Raw genomic sequence first — 21971 nt, forward strand, 5'->3', positions numbered from 1 at the left:
TATTATGGCTGCAACTAAAAAACTTATCACAACTCATTTATCAGCAACAATTAATGGCGAGTATGTATTTAAGTACATGCACATACTACAATATGTAGTTGGCTTTTGTGTTTTTTATTGCCTACAACAAGAAACTAAAATGACATGTCATTAAGCGTCGAGTGAAGTTGAAATTGATGTTGGAACGTTGTGTCGCATTTGGGGCGTGCATTGGGGGCAATTTGTTGTGCGTCATCGAACAAATATTTATGTTAATCACCTGACCAATTAAACAATTGCATTTTGTATTAACAGTTAGTATTTTTTTTATTTTATTATTAAAGTTTACATTTCCAAAAAGTGTATGTCCACCGCATGATGATCAACATCGACATGTGGATGCAGTTGTAGGAATTTCACATAGGCCAAAAATGTGGTCCAGCACATGCTGAAGAAGGAGGTGAAGACAACCTGATTTCTCGCCGGAACAAAGGCAAAGTTCACCGTCTGCACGCAGGGCCAATAAATAACGCCGACCTTATACGCATCCAGAAATTTATCGGCAACCTAAAGACATAAAGACAGAAAGAGAGGGAAGAGAGTGAGCGGAAACATCTGTTGAGGAGACAGAATATGATCCTTAGCATGAAAAATGCCAGTGCGGAAAATTGTAATTAAGTGCCGCACAGACTGAAATCTTTTACAAAAATTTTATTTACGACTTTTGTCAGCAGAGTTTAGTGTGCGTGTGTGTCTGGTTTTATGTCATACTCTAGAGCACAGCAGGGGGCGTGCCACTTTGTTAATGTTGTTAATTAAAAAGCCTTTTGCAAATGGAAAATTTTCACTTTGGCAACATTCGTTGCCGCCGCCGGAAAATTATATTTATGGTGTGAGCGCACAGTCAAGAGTCAACAACAGTGGGCCAGGCCAAATGCCAAATGTTGCTGCTGTGTCTGTTTGTGGGCTGCTAATTAAGCACCAACTAGATATTTGTGTTGTTATTTTTTTTATATGGGAAATTCCAATAACTGCATGCAATTAATTTGATGACTAAGTCAAGTGCTTACTCAACGCTCAAGTTTAGAAAGTCAACATCAATGTCTATAAATTTTGCTGTTGTACTCTCGTATTTATTTATGATTATTAAAAAGTTCCCAGATTAGTTAAGAGTTTGTTAAATTGTGTAAACAGCAAAAATACGTAGGTAATAAAGTTGTATCTGGAGCTGAGTTACAACATCTTCATTAGTTGAGAGACGAAGCGACGGCAAAGTTTGCCAATCACTTGGTTAAGTCGGAACCGAGACAATGTCATAGATCTTGGAAACGCATGCAAGCCAGCCAGCCAGGCAGGCAGGCAGGCAGGCAGTCAAGAGACGACTTGACATAAATATATGGTAAAACATTTACATTTATCAAGATAAATGGTTTCTAATGATATAGAAGAAGTAAGTTGCGAGCTCGCAATGAGCTCTGGAGTTGACTGCGCCAGCCAAAAGCCAACAAATCAATGCTGACAACTCGGTGCAGAGACAAACACAGACATCGCTCGGACAGACGACTGGTGATATTTATGCACGCTTACAGCCGCAGATACAGATACAGATACATTAACAGATACAGATACAGATACGTGGGCAACTGTCGTGAGAAAATGTATTTCGGAATGAACCTCAAAAAAAGCGACTAGAATGTCGATTTTGAAACGCAATTTAAAAAAAGAATAACGCAAGAGCTTGATAACGATAACAAATTGAGCACTGACCAAGAAACACAATTTTGAGATGCGCTTTAAGAAGCATTAACAATAACAAATTCCCCCCAAAAAATAATAACGATAACAAAATGCGAAGACGGATGAAAGAGCTGCAGAGTCAACAACACATCAACATCAGATGGCCGTATAACAAAAAAAGCAGTAATAATAATGCCATGCCACAAATAATGATGATGACGAAGACGATGATAATAATAATGAGTAGGGAAACACACACACACACGCATACACACACCTCCTGCCTCGCCTGGGCATATGAGTTGCCCTCCATGAGAGTCATGAAGAAGAGAAAGGAACTGATGGCCATCGGATCGTAAGCGGTTTGTTCGGTGATCGCCTTGCACAGCGATGACTTAATATCCGTGCGTGGCCACATGACGCCAGCCAGTCTTATCCAAACATATATTGTCGGTCCCATAAAGAAGAAGCCAAACAAACCGAATCTGTTAAGAAAAAAAACGACAACAAACAAAAAATGGGAAGGAGAAAGAGATGCCAATTATCGCTTGCTGCAAGTTTCTTCTTCGTCTGTTTGTGTTGTGTTGTGTTGTGTTGTCTGCCCCACCTCAGACACTTCATCCAGTCGTAGGTGCGGAATGTCCGTTTCTCGATCAGCGTCTGTTCGATGAGGCAGCCGCATGGCCACAATGTTCCATAAGACAGCATGCCCCGCAACACCTTGTATTTGTTTGTCAAATTTACAAGATTACGAAACATTTTCGTTACTCGTTGTTGAAGTTGAAGTGCGAAGAAAATATAAATATAGTCTGCAAAGAGAGAGATTTCTATTGTAGGTTGACTAAACAAATACATTGCTTGCCTCAATGTCAGATGACTCTAAGTAACTTTTTCTCACAATATTTTAAGACTGAAGTATTTCGTAAGTGTTATTAAATAAGTTAATTTAACTAAATATAAAGACTGCTAATTAATTTATAATATTAAATGGTATACTATGTAAAATAAAACAACTATATTAAATATATAAACAGTAGCAAGCGGAAAATCTTTATATTTTACTTTTTAGATCGTATCAATTCAAGTTCATTCAGCATTTTTAAAAATTAAAAAAAAATCGATGTGGTTTCTTATCTTTTCTATGTTCAGTTTTGTGTTGAATTTCTCCAAATTTGCTAAATTTCTTTTATATAACATTTACTTTTGTATTGTGGCATATTATGAAACAAAGAACTTGATCAAGATATCGATCAATGATCCCTATTTTCAGATTTACACTTTGACGCTCACTTGTGGAGAAGTTTAAAATTATTTTGCTGACCAATTTGCCAAAATACAGTAATACTAATACAGTTATGTAAGATAAATAAAATTGCTGTCACTTCAGGACTAAAAACACAAATATTTTCACACTGTTTCGGACTAAATTCATCGTATTCATTTAGATTAATTATGATATTTCAAAGTTTCCAACCCTTTCGATGTAATCAGAAGGATTATAGCATGTCTCTAGGTGAAATCAATTTTTGAACAAGGTCTCTCTTATCTCAGGCCTATAATTATTCTGGCAAAATTAGTTATAGTTGTAGTTACACAAGTGAACCAACCACCTGCCGACAAACCCGCCGCCTTCTCCCACATTGTGCCATGTGCTCAGTTTGTTTATGTAGTAAAGTGCACCGCCAAGTGAGGGGCAACATTGCCAGCTCATTTAAAATTTAAATGTAAATATAATGCAAATTAATGTGAAGGAAACATTTTGTTATGGCCCAGCACGGCATGGCATAGCTCTGATAAACAAGAATGAGAACGCGGCCTGTTTGGACAGTTGCTCAGCAGTTCTGCAGCAGTTCCAGTTTCAGTTCCAGCCACACAAACACATACGCACACTCTGCACACACACACAGCACACAGTGTACACCTTGCTTTTTCACATACGTGCTGTGGTCCTAGGCCAGGACAAGGACGGCAGCGACAACGTGTACATGTTAATTACTTGTGAAAATATGCAACAGACTGCGGACTAACAGCAACATCAGCAGCAACAGCAACAGCAACAACAACAATGCAGCGAGGCAGCCTGCAATTTGCCATGAGGCATACTTTTTCACACCAACTGAAATTAACAGCGCGGCGTGGATTGAGGATAGAGAGTTGTGCTCGTAAAAGGAAGAGGAAGTGACTGAGCAGAAGAAGGAGGAGTAGGAGGAGGAGGAACCCAAAACTCGGTTCGGTAACGGCATATGCCCTATTGTTGTGTGTGCCCTTCAAAGTGAACCTGCCTGGCTGGCTGACTGCCTGACTGGCGTGTGTGCGGGCATACTAATTACAACAGCAACAACAATTGCCACAACTACAGCACTAACAACACCAACAACAACCCCGAACATACGTGCCACGTATGGCACGTAGTCGTAGCTCTTTAATAGCTCGAACAAACTGCTTCTTCAACATTCAACATTCAACATCCAACTTGCAACTCCAACTCCCATCAACTTTAACTCCAATTCCATTCCATTTACATTTACATTTCCCCGGTATCTGCGGCTCATTAAGCGGTCGACAGGGCCAAAAAAAAAGAATGCATGGTATCTAGACGAAGCCAAGAACTTCAAATCACACATCGTTCGGTTGTTTGCTGCTTCTGTTAGGCGTCTTCCCTTTTTTTCATGGTCCTCTTCAATGGTTTTTCCCTCAATACCCTGTACTAATTAAATGTCATGTGAAGTTTTAAATAATAATGAGGTTGTATTAAATAGGATTCGTTATAAATTTGTAGAGATACTTCGACATACAATAATATCAATAAGATGATAAGTTCGTTTGCAAAAATAAGTATGAGAAAATTGAGTCAAGAATTGTTTTCATATGTTTTGAATACTCCCAGAATTCGTGCACTCGTAATATAAGAATTTATAATTATTTATGATTAAAAGTCTTTAATTGAATATTCCTTAAGATTCCTTAAAAAATTAAAGAATAATTTAAATCTAAAAAAGTATTGTTGTCTATGTACACTTTAAACTAAATATTTATTTATTGTTTATCATAAAAAAAGATAATTTGCAGCAATGTTAAACTTGACCCACTTAGTAAAATCTCTTCATTTCATTATTATTATCTAATTTAAATTTAAAAAAGTAATTTATTTTATGTCAACAGCTGATAGTAAATAAATGAATAAACATGAAAGAAAAGATAATTTTGAATCATGTTAAACTTGACCCAGTTCGTAGGGTAGCTGACAGTCCATCACTTTCGCTTGCTTCTCAGTTTTTATTGCATTGTACATTTGATTTCAGGAACTGACTGACTGACTGACTGCCTGACTGCTTGTACTCGTAAGTATCTCTTCGCTCTCGCCTAATTGCTTTTTATGACAGTCGAGTGAATATGATAAATCTTTTCGTGTTCTTCTTGTTTTTTTCGACTGCTCACTCGCATGTTCCCGCTTTAAGGCGTAGCGGAGGAGGGGGAGCAGGAGGGGTAAGGGGTAAGGGGACTAGAAAACATTATTTCGACATTTGTCGGATAGAAACATTCTTTGCAATTAAATTTTGTGTGTCGTCTTTTTGGTATTTCGGCATTCCGGTAGCGTGCACTACACACAACATGATGCCATAATACTCGACATCTGTTACCCGATGGAGCAACGACCCGTTGCGCCCCGTAACACGCCTCCTCCCCCCTCCATCATACAACCACAACACTTGGTTCCGTTTATGCCAAGAGTCTCAAATGTGTCAGCTGTGCAAGTGCCCTGATGTGTGACATTTATTTGCAATTGGCTGCGGATTTCATTAGAGCTTCGCTGAGCTCTTCGAGTGCGTTCGCAAGACCACATGAAAAGGCTTCCAAGGGTTTGTCCAAGTGTCTCTCGTCTCTCATCTCTCGTCGCTGGCAACATTGCCAGCCAGGATGCCCTTCAACAGCATCTGCGGGCACTGCGGCAAATCAAAGTGTGGCAATTGAACTTGACACTTGATGCCATACGCGTACATTTCTCTCCCTTCCTCCTCCTCCTCCTCCCAAAGCAGCAGCAGCAGCAAAGTTGATGACAAAACCATACAAAATTCCCACACTAAGGGATAGTTTCGCTCTTTTTATACGCTGCAAATGGTGAGGAATAAAATTACAGCACGACAGGGCGTATACTTAATTGCTACATGGTGTGACTAACAATGTTTTGCAGTCTTTTCAATTAACATTCCATTCATGGCAAATTTTATATAATACTCTAGAATTTAGATGAAATTATTTAAATTTGTGTCGCTATTGCTTTTGTGATTTGTAATGATGTGAGCCATAAATCGCGTGTTTGCTAATTGAATACCATCGAACGAATATTATCGTATTTCTCTCAAGTTGATTACGAGTGCCACATACAGAACATACATATATGAGATATATACTATATATCAAGCCCTTCTCCTGGCTGTGTAATATATTTTTGGAGCACTTTCATAGCGCAGCAAACTTATTTGACTGCGCGACGATAAATTTTGAGCAGCGAATTCGCCCCCAGCGAATGTGCAACAAAATCATTTTTACGCTCGCCTACAAAAAGAAGCATAATAAAGCAACAACAACAGCAACAACACGGGCGGAGGCAACATAAATTAAAAGTAAAATGTTTATTTACGCTCTGGCCAGAAGGATGAATCAATGAAGGGAGCGCTGAGGAGAGTGCAGCGGAGGGTATCAGCTGCATGGCAGTTTCCTGTACAACATTTGCATTTTGACGCCGTTTTACGCATGATGTGGATAAGAAAGAGTCGCCTTTCGCCCCTCTCGCTACTCGACAACCACACTTAACCTGGTCTTCAACGTCTGCCGCGTGGCTTATCAGCCAAATGAAATCAAACAACCAAGACGGAGACGGAGATGGAGACCAACACAGTTGTTGCTGAATGAAGCAACGGGGAGCGAGAGACGAAAGAGAGCCTGCAGCATCTTGCAACATTTTGTTTTAATTTCGCACTTTTGAAAAGTGGCAGCCGCCACTTGAACGGGCTTTTGATGTTGCCCAGACGCTGGCAGCGACGTCGCCGTCGTCGTCGTCGTCGCCATCGTCGTTGGCAGCTGTTGTTTGGCTTCAGCAGGCAACCATCCAATGCTCCATGCTCCATGTTGCATGTGGCAATGCTTTAAAGCGACACTGAACGCTGTGAATACTCTGCAGCTGCACTAAATTTCAAATATTGATGATACGTTTTATTTTAGGCAATACTTATAAGTAGTACGAATTCTGTTTTTACTTTTTGCAAGCCAAAAAAATATGAGATCTAATTTTCTCTATTTTAAATGTACTACATTATTGATGTATTTTAATTTATCATTCACTACATTTTTTTCATTTGTCATTCATTCATTTTAGGTACTACTTTTAAATAGAACGCATTTAATATTTAATAAAAAAACAGCAAAATTATTTTATTGTTGCACTTTTTGTATCTCCGAAAATAAACAATTTTCTCACTTTTTTATGTTTCGTTAAACATAGTTGTATTCCAACTGTCAAGTGTATTCAGAGTTCGTTGCACATTGTGTGTCAATTTTCTCCTTTTATGTTTTATTATTTTATTGCGCTGCGCCTTGGGGGCCCGCTCACCCCTCCCTCTTCCTCTCCCTCTCCAATCCTCCCCCTCACTCCCCTGCGTGCCACACGCTTTTGCTTTGGCCGCTTTCATGGCGCGTACTTCCTGTTGGTCGTCGGCCGGCACTTGCAACATTTCATTTAATTTAATTCTTTACAGTTTGCTTTGCTTTTTTTTTGTATTTCTGATTAAATTTACTGCCTATTTTCCCGCTGCGGCAACAACAAAAAAACGAGAAAAAAATTGTTGGTTTTATTAAATATGATTATTGACTTTTCTCCGAACATTTGCTTTCAACTTTATTCAATAGATTTTCAATTTGATTTCAGCTTTTGGCGTCGCTGAACTTCACATAGCATTTTCGTTTCACACTTTGTTGCTGTTGCTGTTGTTGTCACAAGTGCCACATCAAAGGCCCAAAAAGACGACGCTAATTGCAGACGTGAGTATCGTAAGTTGAAATGTGTTTTTGTAGCTGTATCTGTATCTGTATCTATAGCTGTAAGTACACGTATCTGAAGGTGTGAATTGTGATTGCAGTCGCAGATCGTTTCGAAAATTCTTTGTACCTTTTGTAAAATATTTTATTTGATTTCAAGTTGTTGTTCAGACCGTTTCTTTCGGCTCTTGTTTATTGAACTTTGGTTGCCCGATAGCAACAGCAGGGGGTGATGTTCGGCGGGGCATTCGAAGGGGGCGTGTCGTGACGTTCAGTTGAGTTGAGTTGAGTTCAGTTCGGTTTGCCGCGCTAGTTTTAAACATATATTGAAACATGTGTATTTGTCAGTTGATGCATGCGGGCTGTTTGTTCTTTCGCTCTCTGCGCCATGATTTGATTTATTTGTACACAACTTTATGATATTTACATGTTTGGGGTCTGCGACTCTGAAACTGAAACTCGAAACTGGAGCTGGGGCCGGGGCTTTTTGGCCATGCAAACTGTAAATATTGAGTTTACTGTGTGTGTGTGTGTTTTATGCCCCCCAAAGTTCTATTTACTGGTTGCTGCAAAACCAACACAGAGGGCATCGCTCTGCTGCATTTCATGTGCCTAAAGCATATGAACTATACTGCTAAATAGAATTACTCACTGCACACACACTTTGAGATTTGCCAGAATCTGTAATCTTGCAATGCAATAATCGTATTTCATTTACAGCGTTTGGCTCTTGAATTATTTCACTGCTCTGCCTCACTGAGTGCACTCAATCAAGTGCAATTATCGTAGCATGGACTTGTGTCTAAGCGGGGTTCCAATGCTTATCTAATCCTGTTCATCTGCACAGCTCTTTGCGTGGGATTCTTGCCCTCCTGCTGCTGCTTCTGCTGCTGCTCGATTATCATTATCAATGCATGTCCCGTCATAATTAATAAGGTTCACCCTCGCCTCGAATATCAACGGGAAATGGAATTGGGGAAAATAAAGCCGAAGGCAACAGCGAACACGCAAGACAGCAATCAGTTGTGCCATTGTGCTCTGTCTGTTTGGACAACCAGACTTATCAGCCGCAACTCAATAAACTCCACAAAACTCGAGAGTAAACAGCTGCTGCTGCTGTTTCCCCTGTTTTTGTGAGGTCCGTTGACCTACTATTTGCCTCAAAAATATATGTGTTTGCTTAAGCGCTCCTGGCCAATTACATTTCTTCCTGTTGTGCGAAATTTTTTTTTAATTTTCTTTTTGTTTAACCCTCACCCGCACCCCGACCTCGTCAGAGCACATGTGATAATATTTTGTCTCTAGCCACCTACTCAGCACAGTTGAGAGCTCTCTCCCCTTTGCCCAAAATGCGAATGAAAACATCACACACGCTCAATTTCAAGTGTCGAAATGCCTGACAGCTGTGATAACAGAAGGGAAATGAAAATGGAAATGGGTGCTACGAGTGTGTTATGCTCTGCCACAACCTCGAACTCGAACTCAAACTGAAACTCGAACTCGAACTCTTCGCCTGCTAACGTCCTTTTTTTTCGTTGGGTTGGTAGACAAAGTTTTAAAATAACATCAGCAAAATATACAGACAGGCAGAGGCAGAGACAGCAGCGGGGCATCGAGGCAGTTGGGCAACAAATAAAACAAAAAAGAAAAAGAAGAAAACATAAAAAGCAAGAGAAATGTATGAAATCATTTTCGCATTAAAAAACCCCCCAGCAAAAGTAGTTGGCAACACATGTTGGGCCGCAGTTGCCAACAAAAATACGAGTATTGCAATTGCAGCCAATTCTGCTTGATTTTTGCTGCTTGCTGCTGCTTTTTATTATAATACTGTGCCTTCTTTCGCCAGTCGGCAGTCGGCAGTCAGAATGAATGTTTTTTGGTCTGTGATGTGATGTGTGCCATGGAGGAGGACGGAAACGCTGAGACGAGTGTGCCCAGAACAAGAGAATCCAATTTCGTTAGAATTTGATTGTCAACCAAAATAACGAGGCAGCAAACATACAACAACAGAGACAGTCATTCAGTCAGTCAGACAGATAGACAGACATTTAGTCAGGGTTGGCCATGGTTATTGGGAATGAAAGAAAGAAATCGAGCAACCAAACGAGGCGACAGATTGTCAGGGACACGAAGCCGACAAAAGCGAAAACATTGAAATTAGAAACAAAGAAATATACGAATTTAGTATGGCATAAATACTCTCGCACTCGCACTCACATTCATATATATATGCGAGTAGAGTACTTGCATTGTGCGAATAACTCGCACTACTCGCATTCAAGAGCCAACAACCGAAAACCGAGAACCCAGAACCAAAAACTGAGATTCTCGGTACGCACAAGTGTCAAAAGCAGAACATGACAGTTTCTGGCGGGTCTCTTAAACCGATTTCGGTTGGACCAAACTCGTACAACTATGCATATTGTATAGTATCAGGGCACGTATACTACCCAGTCACAGTGGCTGTCAGCAGTTAATGTACAAACATGTTCTTAAATAGTGTGAGGTAAAGTAGAGAATTTAACAAATAACTATTTAAGTAATTTGATAATTTACTTTAATTTAATTTACCATTTTAAAATATAACAATTTGGTTTTTAAAATTCAGGTATTACTAATTTGTAGAGGTTGGTAGGTCAAGAACTTATTAACAGATATGAACGAACGGAGTAATTTCACCTTCGTCGTTCGTTTTTTCCTTAGATAGTTTTCACTAGTTTACTTGATCTTTAGTTCATTTTGAAATTTAATTAGAAAAATGAGTGTAAACTATAAAATTCAATTTCTATAAATATAAAATTTGATATGTTACAAGTATTTGTTTCCGAAAAAGATCGATAAACAATCATAATGAACGATATAGACCACAAGATCGAAATAACAAAATGAACGAACTAGTTCACTGAATAGAATACTATTTATACATCTAATTATCTAAATCATAAATTTGTATATTAATACATAAAATAAAAATTAAAAAATAGTTTACAAACACATCTTAGTATCAATTAAAAAGTTTCATCAACTTTTACCATCAAGTTCTACCAGTTCCTCAACTTTTGTGAGTCACTGTTTGCATTTATATACACTTGTACATGCCAGTATGCAGACACTTTAGTTTAGTTAGTTTTGTGATTGAGAGTTGTGGGGGGACACGAACGACAGTTGCGCCAAATTGACGTTTTGTGTGACCCCAGAGTGGAATTTGTTGGTCGATGTTGATGTTGATGTTGATGCTGATGTTGGAGTTGAAGTCTTGTCTGGCATTGACATTAGAATTGAAACGCATTCAGCATTCCGCATTCGTTGATGAGAATGCGTTAAGTGGGCCGCACAACTAACGAGCCAATAGAGAGAAATATTCGTATCTGCTCTATATATAAAGTCCAAATACTTTCTCGTAGTTTAAAGGGAAATTAGCAATCTCGTATTTAATGTTTTATTATTTGCTGTGATAATTTCCATTTCGATGACGTCTCGCGTGATTGACACAACATTTATTTGCCTTGCAGCCCCATTGGCTATCAATCAGAGGTATCTTTATGAACTTCCCCCACTCTGGCAAACAAAATATTGAACTGTTTTCGGATCGCTTAATCAGCTGCAAAGTCGTGTCTCCCGGGTTGACATGTGCATGCGCCTACATTATTAGTTGGAAGCCCCCGCGGGGTTACATTGAACCCAGCAAGCAGCAATGTAAAAAGCTGTGCCCAAATTTAGACCCCGGTTCAGTGCACCGCAGTTGTATGTTTTTGTCTAGAGTGAAAGAAATGAAATGAAACGGGGAAAAATAAAATAAAATGCCAACACAACTGTCAATTATGGCCACACATGCACAGAGGGAGAGGGAGAAAGAGTGAGTGTACTACAATAAACAAATAGCGAGTACTAGAGATACATAGATACAAATGTATCTGCATATGTGTATGAGTAAACAGCAGCAATTGAATTTGTTGATTCGCCGGTTCGTTGCTTCGCCGCTTCGTCGATTGATGGCATTGATGGCGTAGGACGCGGACGTAAAACCGTAAACGTAAACTCAAATTGTGGACTTGGACAAGTTCGCCCATTGACACATGCCACATACGAAATGCAACGTCAAAGTCATTTGTCACGCGCCGACTACAACAACGACGACGACGACGACGAGTAAGCGAACGGTATCAATGAGCGAACAATGAACCAGGCGATGGGCAAATAAACCCACCTCCACCTCTTTGCCTTCTCTTCCCCTTCTGATCGGAGTGACTGTATGCCACATGCAGGGCATTGCTTGCAACCCAAACCCGATACGATACAATTCGTTCGATTCGATTCGAGGCTCACACAAATAAATGTTGAGCACACACTAAATCAACAATTATGCTGAAGATAAGCGAACTACGAACGACGAACAACGAAATGAAACCATTCGAAAAACTGGCAAACTCACAAACTCTTTGCATTTGGGTTGCATTTGAAAATGTCAGAGAAGTGCCTCAAACGAACTTCCGCAATTATTTACAATACTCACACACAGTCGCAGTCGCAGACGTATCCCATTAAATTGAACAACAGCGCCAGAGCCAAAACAAAAAACAATTTCTATGCCTCGACCCCTTTTTTATCAGTCAGTCACTCAGTCGACGTCGCAGTCGCCCTTCCCCCTTCTCTGTTGACTAACTAACGCGGATGGCATCGCCTCGCCTGAAATTAGTTGCCAGTAGCCGCAGACACAAAGGAAAACGTAAACGTAAACGAAAACGAAAAAGGAAAAGGGTGCAGGGTGCTTGCTGGGCCCTCAACTATAACAGACTATGAGTATAAACGAGTCGACTCAAACCCCTTGCCGAAAAACCACCTCGAACCTCGAACTCTGCCAGCTTGTAATTTCATGCACTTAAACTCGCATTATATTCGGGTTTTTTTTTCGTTTTTTTGGGATCTGTATTCTGTTAATTTTGTTGTTTGTCTGATTTAGTTTTTTTTTCGGTACGTCATCGTTTGCTCGTTTTATTCTTTTTTTTCTTTTTGAAAACCTTAGGCTGTCGCTCGTCATTTATTTTTAATTTCTTGTTGTTGTTGTACAGTTTGAGGTGTAGTCATTATCATTGGGCGCTCTTCTGCGTCCGTGCCGTGTCTGTAATTACGTTTACGAACACGGCTTGCAGAGCAACCTGGACAAGCCAGGGTGAGGGCGGGCAGGACAGGGCGGGGTCGAGCAGAACCGTGCGGGGTCTGGCACTGCGTGCCGTGTCTTCAATTATGTGAGTGTGGTCACTCATTGCATTTATGAGCGCAGTTAAGTGAGCTGGCTTTTCTATTGCTACCCTGTCAAAACTCAAAATGAGCACAAAGTATAGAAGTATTCTCCACCCGTATCAATATTATAGAAAATTCTGTTAAATTCTCCAAAATTTCAAATACAGTCGAAGGTTTATTTCCTAGTACTTTCAACTGTCAAAAAGTCTATCTTCTCATATACCATAAGGTATGCATATAATACGAGTATACAAATAACAAAATCAAATTTTCAATGCAAATAATAGTTTTAAAGTTTTTAAATATACCTGACAGTTTTAAAAAGTACCCAATAAGTAAACATTATATACTACGTTATTTTCTATATTCTGCATATGAATAATGTATCTTATAAAACAAAAATAAATACAAATACCAAAATTCCATTTTTAACTTTATCATCATCAAACAAATAATAAGAAACAAGTAAACTTTTAATAATACGTTCATTATACGTAGCCCATCATTGGAATAAGGTATCTTACAGTCAATCATTCACGACAAGAGCATTTTTTCATATTTTGTTGTTGTTTTTAGCTGAGGGTCGTTTATTATTAGCTGCTTATCAATCACGAGCTTTGGGTTTTAAGGGGATGCGCTTTTAATGAACTATTTCTTCTATTGAAGGTAGAGCGCATTTTGCAGGTAAAAGCAAAATCTAATGGGATAACAAAATTATAATCAGCATAATTATATGATATGCATCAAACGAGATATCGTGTAATTAGTAAATAATGATGATGGATACATTAGAGAATGTGACAGAATCGAATGAAGATGAGAACTCATTTAGGTTAAAGAAAATAAGTCACCCTGAAGTGTGCATTAAATGGGTTCGCCTTGAGGGAATTTATATCCTAAATGTAAGAACTTTGAGAGTTCATGGCTGCATAAGAACCTCCCACACTGAAACTGCCTTGTGATCCATTTAAATGTAGAGCGAGTAGTGACTCAAAGTCGTATGCAGTAAGCATGCCTAATGGCATTCTGATATATATATATATATATATATATATATTTTTGGTTGGTTGTTGGTGTTGTTCCATTGAGCATTGTGGCAGGCAGCTTAACCCCATTTCAAAAGCATTTCAAGCAGCGCAAGAATTACATTTTAAAAGTGCCAAGTGCCAAGCCGAAACGCAAACGCAAAATCAAAGAAAAGAAAATTAACATGAAGTGAATTTCGAAAGGCAACTGTGCAGATAAGTACATAGAAACTGTACGACTGACGCCGCGACAGACAGACAGACAGACAGACAGACAGATAGTTTTGGTCAGAGGCGGACAGACAAACAGACGGACAGACGGACAAATGGCGGCAAAGGCAAAACGTAAAATTTGGCAAGCATTCGCAATACGAGTATACAAGAGCACGTGCTTATACCGCAAGAAGACAGAAAAGAAAAAAATGTGGAAACTTTTATTTCCTAAGAGACCCACCAGAGACAGCCAGTCGACATGGACGTGACGGACGGACGGACAGACGGACAGAGAGAAGGACAGACTGAGAAACGGACGTCAACGTAATCATGAGGCAATTTCTTCTTACCCGAATCTGGCAACTGCAATTTGTAGTCAGCGTTTTCTTAGACTGCCTGCCAGGGACTTAAGAAATGGGACAGCTGATTTCGACTGCTGTTTTTTGACCCACTCACACTCACACAGACACACACCACAAACACACAACATTGAAGCACTCAGGGTGTGCTCTTGTCGCAGCTACTTAAGCAGAATTAATCTTTTTTTGGCAAATAAATCATGTGGCATGTTGGTTCCGTTCTGTTTGCTTTCTTGTATACACAATTTAAATAAAAAACCAACTTATTTCATGCCCTCCGCTCAATGCGGTCCACTTTGAATGGATGTTGCGCAGAATAAACCCTGTTTACAAAACTCTCAAAGTGCAAGCCAAAAAAAAAATCATTTTAAATAATAATATTTTGAAAAACTTATCTTAAGACGAAATGTTTAAGAAACTATTTAAAAATTCAAAAAAGGAATTTTAAAAAAGTTTAATTACTTTAAAAAAATATAAATATAAATATATATATGAAAAAATGTGGAAGAGAAGCTTAAAGAAAATATTGAAAAGCTTAAATGCAAACAGTAAAATGTGAAATAAAAATTGACAGGAAAAAATTAAAATATATGTTAATTGTGATATATAGAAGAAAATCTTAGAGGCAATATTGTATTGGACAAATAATTATATCAACAGAGCTAATAATTAATATAAACAAGCAAGAAAGCTGTAATCGAGTAAAAGCAAAACAGTACCAAATTAAACTACCACAAAATACCAAAAATATATCGAATGTTGTATTTGGTCGAAATATACCATAAAGGGCAAAACATACCAGATTGTCAGCCAAACCAACTAAGACCCTGGAAACACACAATTGTAATACCCTTCTACCCTATGGGTAACGGGTATAAACAAAAATAATTAATAAAAAATCTGCTTGAATTACATGATAAAATAAAATATATTATTAAGAACGTATGAATTCAAAGTTTAAAGCGAATATTGTAAAATGTAATTGGAAAATAGCTTACAATAATAATAAATCTAAAAAAATTGTAAATTTCAAAATTACCTGAATTAAGTTAATAAAAAGGTATCTTTATGAAGAAAAATATGAAATGTCTGAGTGGGAAATCTATATGGGCTAAAGGGTGTAATTAACGCTAATTTATTAAAAGTAATACAGGAATTGTGTATAAACAAATAAACTTCAGAAGTGCACAAAATATGTGTAAATAAATCAACCCCCGTTACACCTTTGATAATCGCCTGGCGAGCGAACTGTCCGTTACAATCATTAAATTTATTACTCGGCAATCTCACAAATATATACATATATACTACTCACATAACATACGCATATATAACACATATATACATACGTCTATATAGTCGTTAAGAGTACATACATTTCTTGCCTTGTCGTCTTTCGCATTGTTTTTATTTTTTGAAATAAATAATGCTTTGAGCTGTGCAAGCTGGTCGATTAATATAAATCAACGCCCGTTTGTGTCATCCCACTCATGGATGGGGGAACACTGAGGGGGAAGGGAGGTATGCTGGCCCTGGGCCGAGTCTCGGAATGGGTGTGGGATCTGGTAGCTGGTAGCTGGCAGTTGTTGTCTGGGGTTCAACTTTTCTTTTGTGGCTTTAATGAAAGTAATTTATTAAGTAATTTCTAAGCTTTTAGTCGTGACGCGTTGTTGTTGAGCGTTTAATTAATTGGTTTTCTTATTAAACGCCAGCCAAATGAATTATGCATAAGGTACTGCTCGATAATATTGGAATTGTATAACCCTTGGCAGCCAAGCCACAAACAATGTACGAACAATGAAAAAGTAAAAAAAACCCACATCACTTGGAAAAATGATTGCCGACATGCGCTTCATAATAACAACAATATACTCGAAATGCACTTTAATGCGAGTTGTCGAACTCGTAAAAGCGGAAGCTGTAATTGCTTATGAAATGGATCTAATAGGCTGATAAGAGCTGTGCATTGATCAATTTCAATTACATTAATTATAATATAAACTGGCTGAAGTATTTTCCAAGTATCCTTTCACATTAAAATCGTCGTTGTTTTCCAATAAATTTACATTTGAGCTACATCGCATACATGCAATTTATATTTTATGTATTCAACTTGTTGTTGAAAGGAATCAATAATCAATTTAAATTTGCCAAAGTATTTATTTTCTTATTTAACTAATTACTATATATCAGCAGTCACATCGGCATGTTTTTACATATTACGTATACGCAAGGGATAATCCTGAACTCCTATCAAGCATGTCTTATGCCCAAATTGATACTTCAATAATCAATTTCAATTAGTTTGGTAATTCTGTTAGCTGGCCTAAGTAATTCCATATTGTTATTAAGCCAAGCAAAAGCACTTGGCCTGAACTTCTTCCCATTCTTCCCATTCGCATTCGCATTCGCATTCTAATCTAGTTTGCAGGGTCATAATACTATGACTGCCAAGGCACATTGCACATTGTGAGGACGGAAAGTATCTGGTGCATTTACTTAATGCCCATTAGATACTGCAGTGCTGTCTTGGGGAATGCTTTAATGCATTCGCATTCGCATTCGAATTCACATTCGGTCTTGGATTCACATTCAGATTCACAGACAAACGTGCCATTTTGTCCGGCCTGAAGATACATAACGTACTTTCAAAGTATTTGGACAACGGTTGTCGATGTTGTTGCAGTTGTTGCTGTTGTCGATGCAGTTGTTAGTTGCTTGTGAATGTTGTCGCCGTAGTTGTTACGAGACTCTTGTCTTGTTGTAATGACTAAGCGGCGCTCCGAAAAACAGAGAGAGATAGAGAGAGAGAGAGAGAGACAGAGAGAGAGACCCAGTTACATCTGTAGCGTGTGTAAGCGCTGCCCATAAATGCATGTGACTTGAGATACATTTGTGTGCGTATCTCTGCTACTTTGTTGCAACTATAGCAACTACTATGGCTGCTGCTGTTGCTGCGAACGGATATGCAGAAGAAGCGAAACGTGCTTTCCCAATAACGTCAGACAGACAATGACAAAATAAAGCCAAGAAACGATGCGAACCAACTTAGCTTTTTTGTTGTTGTGACCTGTGCTAAAAAAACTGCAGCCAAAAATAAATAAAAATATTTAAAGAAAACTGTCAAGATTTGCATTTGTTGGCGTCGGTGTCGTTGTCGTTGTCGTTGGCACTGTCGTGAGCGTTAAGAAATGCACATGCGATAAAAGTTTTTTTTTTGTGTTGCCGCTTTGTATCTGGTATCTAGTATCTGGTATCTCACAGATACAAAACCCTACGAATACGAGTGTGAATATGTGTATATGCTTAGCTGGCATTTGCATAATTTGCATATTGGACAAACATTCGCTCACTCGACGCAAATACGAAAGAAAATATTAGGGAACAAACTGCAAGTCTCGACAGAACTAAAACTAAAGTGATGACAAAAAAATGTGCAATAAAATTGGTTATTTGACAATTTGCATCGCACTTGTGTCGACATTAATTGCACATAAATTATTTTGTGCACTTGACAATTTTAATTGACTATCCACAGCAGCAATCAAATATCAAAGTTATTCACATTCACATTCACATTTCAATGTCTCTATTCATTCTACGCATTTTCCGTATTGGGTTTTTGGGCATTGGGTTTCCCGTCGGCTTTCAATGGGATTGAGTTCTGTTTTGGGGTTTCGAGTTCGGGTTTCTCCTAATCGAGCTTATTTGTATTTGTATTTCGCATTTGTTGCGTATTAATTTAATTAGTTAGCATTTTGTGGTTTTTTTATATCCATTTCCATTACCAGTTGCCAGTTGCCAGTTACGATTCCCGCATCACAACAATGCGATTAAATAGAAATGTTGGTTTTGCTCTTTTTTTTTTTGCTCTTCCCTCAAGCAGATAGCAAAAATGTTCAAAATTCAAATGCGGGCTGGTTTATTTTGTTTTTTTGCGCATTTATTTGGTTTGTGTCAGCTTTGTGGAATTTTTGCCATATGCTAAATAAATTAAAATTTTATTTTATTGTCGAGCGAGGTATTGTGTGTGTACTTTGTGTATCACATTGCATATGCAGCATGTGTGTGATAAATTCATTTACATTTATTGCAAATAAAACAACAAATGCAATTTCAATTAAATTGATATTTATGCGTGCAACTAAAAAAAGTTTGACAAGTTCATTGAACTTGCCAATATACAAAAATCAACTGTACACATTTTTATTGTGAGATTTAACCAATTCTTTGACAGCACCCATATACAATGTGTAAAGAGGATTAGCTATCGGTTATTGATTCCACCTTGAATTGAATACTATGGACAATAAGTTGACATGTATCTCAGCGGGCTGAGAATTCATTTTAATCTGCTTTCAAGATTGCTCCAGTTACAGATTTGAGTCATAAAAATTGAAAGTAAATTATAACTCATTGGTTTAAGCTGAGGGGGAGAAACACTGCCATGGGCAACCAAGCCTAAGCTAAGTCTAACTTTTACTCATTCCTTTCTCTCTATAATCCACACACACATACACTCATTTTGCCTTGGCACATAAAATATATATATATCTTTTCATTCGCTTTACAATTCAATTTAAATGCAATTTCCCCTTTTGCGAAATTGCAAATTCCCAATTCCAAATAGAAAATGCTTACGAATGGGGTCAGTGCGATAAACTGATGATAGACTGATGTATAGATATAGATAGATAGAAAGAGCAGCCAACGCTGAAATAGTTCACATCATAATTATGCATTTGGCATGGTTGAAAACTCGCTTAACACATTCGACATAAATTGACGAAATAAATCATGTTGCCAACACGTGATTGGGGCAACAGTTTCCTTCCCTTTCCATTGCAGTAAGCGACGCAAGCGACCGGAAAACTGAGCACGAAAAATTGCAGAAAATTTATGCGCACGCACAAAATAATATTGCAATCTATACTCTAGTTGCAATGGGTATATCTGTGGCATAAATAATAGGAATTAAATGAGTTGCAAAGCTAAGATTTAGTTCAATTTATTTTGTTTTCATAAGTTAAATATAGAGTATAGCTGCGTCGTTTATCTACACTCGAATTTATTTGCTGCGCTTTGTATTTCAATTCGGTTTTTATTGTTTTTGGGATGCACAATGCGGCGTATGCGCAATGTTTTACATTTTTGCTACTTGCGCTTTAAGTATTTCTGCTGTTGCGTAAAGAAAACAATTCTGTTTAATATTTATAATTTCATTATGTCTGTCTACATTGGCATTTTTCTACGTGTGTGTGTGTTTGCAATGTCGGCTTTTTAAGTGCATTGTCAATTATAATTCCATAAAAGGCCGCGACCAGAGGAAGTCGACGGTTGGCTGATTGAATTGTGGCCTCCGACATCGGCGAATTATTTTTGATTTTTATCTCTTTTTCTATGTTTTTTTTTTTGTATGTTGTCTAGCTGCTGATAAATGTGATTTGTTTCGTTTCATTTGCAATTACAAAATTGCATTTTAATTGTAATTCGTAATTCGTTTTTGATGTTTAAACAATTGAAATGGGCGGCGCGATGTGGTGCGTTGCCCCTTTACCCGAAAATTCTTTATAATTGAATTTCGAATGAGCCAAACACAAAGCGTATTAAATGCGCATTAGGCACACGTAGTCTGAGCTCTCTTCCCTCCCTTCACGATTCTCCTTCTCCGTCTCCCTCTCCCATAACCATTTCCGCTGCCATCGGCTTCCTCTGCCCACGGGCCAGTCACTTATCGACCACATTAGCCTAATGATTTCGTCAAGTTTCTCAGCTCGAACACTGTTGCCAAGACCAATGTTGTTGCTGTTGCTGTTGCTGTTGTTATTGTCAGCACTTAAATGCAGGCTTCATTTGGTTAATTGCATGGCAAACGTTGCCATGATTAATGCTAATGTTAATGTCGACGGCCCTTTGGGACCTACGCAAATTCTTTACTACAATCTCGAAGGGAAACCTGTTTCGATTTAAAGTTTTGCTTTATGTTGTTTTGTTGTTATTCTGCCATGCATAAATGTGTACGTAAATAATTTGCGATTTTCAAAGTCAATTTCATTAATTGGAATTGCTCAATGAGCTGTTCACAATTGATAGCTGACTCCGGTAATCAATTTCACATCATTCCATTAACGAACGATTTCAATGTGACGCTCGTCCATCAGCGATTATAAATGTATTTTCTATGTGATTGAGGAAATTACTATTTATTAGAGAGAATCAGGTAATCGAGCAAGCGATATCGAAATCGCATATCTTCTTCGACTTCTCACTTTCAACTTTCGAGCCTAAGCGAGATTAGCGGAAGGCATGTTTTGCCTTTGCCTCTTGCCTCTTGCGATTGCCATTGTCCCGTAAGTGGAGCAAGGCTTCTCTCGTTTCGCAATCTTGGCACGCTTTTCTCATGTCGCTCTTTTTATTTCCTCTCTGTCTCTCTTGCGCTGCACACTTTTCCCTTGGCAATCGGTAACTGCCCATTTGCATGACCCACTTGCTGACTCGCTGAGAATTATAAAGCAAAGGCGTGCTTATGTATGCATAAACCTGAACAGTTTTTGCTGTTAGTCCCATTCGCCCCCTGCTATCTCCCTATCGTGGGTTTGGCTCTATCAGGCCGTTACGTATACGCCACGGCTACCTCACATGCCACATTGATGTTGACGTTGTCGCTGCCGCTGTCGCTGTCGTTGACGTGGCGATTGTCGCCTATTAATAGACCCCCCTTTAATGAGCAAATTACTTCCGACAAACGCACATTTGAACTTTAAACACACAAAAGTTATAATTAATCGTGCGGCAATTAGCAATTTGCAATTCGCAATTGCAATCAACGTCACAAGGCCTGAGTAGAAAATACATATACTATATACTTGTACGATTCTCGTTCCTTTAGATGCTTGACTTTCGACATTCGCACTTTTGCTTGATTATTATATAATCCTTGAATATGTGATTATGCATAGTTGCAACGATTTTGCACATTAATTTTCATTATTATTTACCCCAATTGAATCGGTGAAATATTCACGAACTATTCTAAATAAATTGCGCTAATTTCGCGACGCGTTTGGGACAAACAAAAACGAAAAACTAATTGCAATTGCACATCTCAATGTCAATGACAGCGTCGAAAAGAAACACAGGAAAGCAGAAAGCAGAGCAGATGAGAGACGACAACTATATTGAGGATAATGACTACGATGATGATAATGATGATGATCATTTAACGAAGAGCCCAAAATGCTTTTGAATGCGAATCTGTGAGGCATTGCAAAATGTATCTTTGTATCTCTGAGTAACCAACTGAGTACCTGAGTATCTTTGTGGTTGGCAATCAATAATATGCATTGTGAATTGCTGTTTATTGTGAGCTGTAATTGTGCGA

At 38.3% G+C, this 21971-nt stretch overlaps 1 protein-coding gene across 2 annotated transcripts; it reads right to left on the reverse strand.

The window, feature by feature from the left end:
* Nucleotides 1–280: 280 nt before the first annotated feature.
* LOC133838523 (mpv17-like protein) lies at nt 281–21690 on the reverse strand. 2 transcript variants are annotated; one of them, XM_062269649.1, is made up of 4 exons: nt 21589–21690; nt 2324–2525; nt 1994–2201; nt 281–546 (listed from the first exon to the last, which is right to left on the reverse strand). In XM_062269649.1, the coding sequence occupies exons 2-4, from the start codon at nt 2473–2475 to the stop codon at nt 325–327; spliced, it is 582 nt and encodes a 193-aa protein (XP_062125633.1). In that variant the 5' UTR covers nt 2476–2525; nt 21589–21690; the 3' UTR covers nt 281–324. The 2 variants fall into 2 exon arrangements, with proteins under 2 accessions (XP_062125633.1, XP_062125634.1); XM_062269650.1 differs by having other exon boundaries at nt 21457–21638.
* Nucleotides 21691–21971: the final 281 nt, after the last annotated feature.

Source organism: Drosophila sulfurigaster, chromosome 2R, assembly GCF_023558435.1.
Source record: "Drosophila sulfurigaster albostrigata strain 15112-1811.04 chromosome 2R, ASM2355843v2, whole genome shotgun sequence".
NCBI lineage: Eukaryota > Metazoa > Arthropoda > Insecta > Diptera > Drosophilidae > Drosophila > Drosophila sulfurigaster.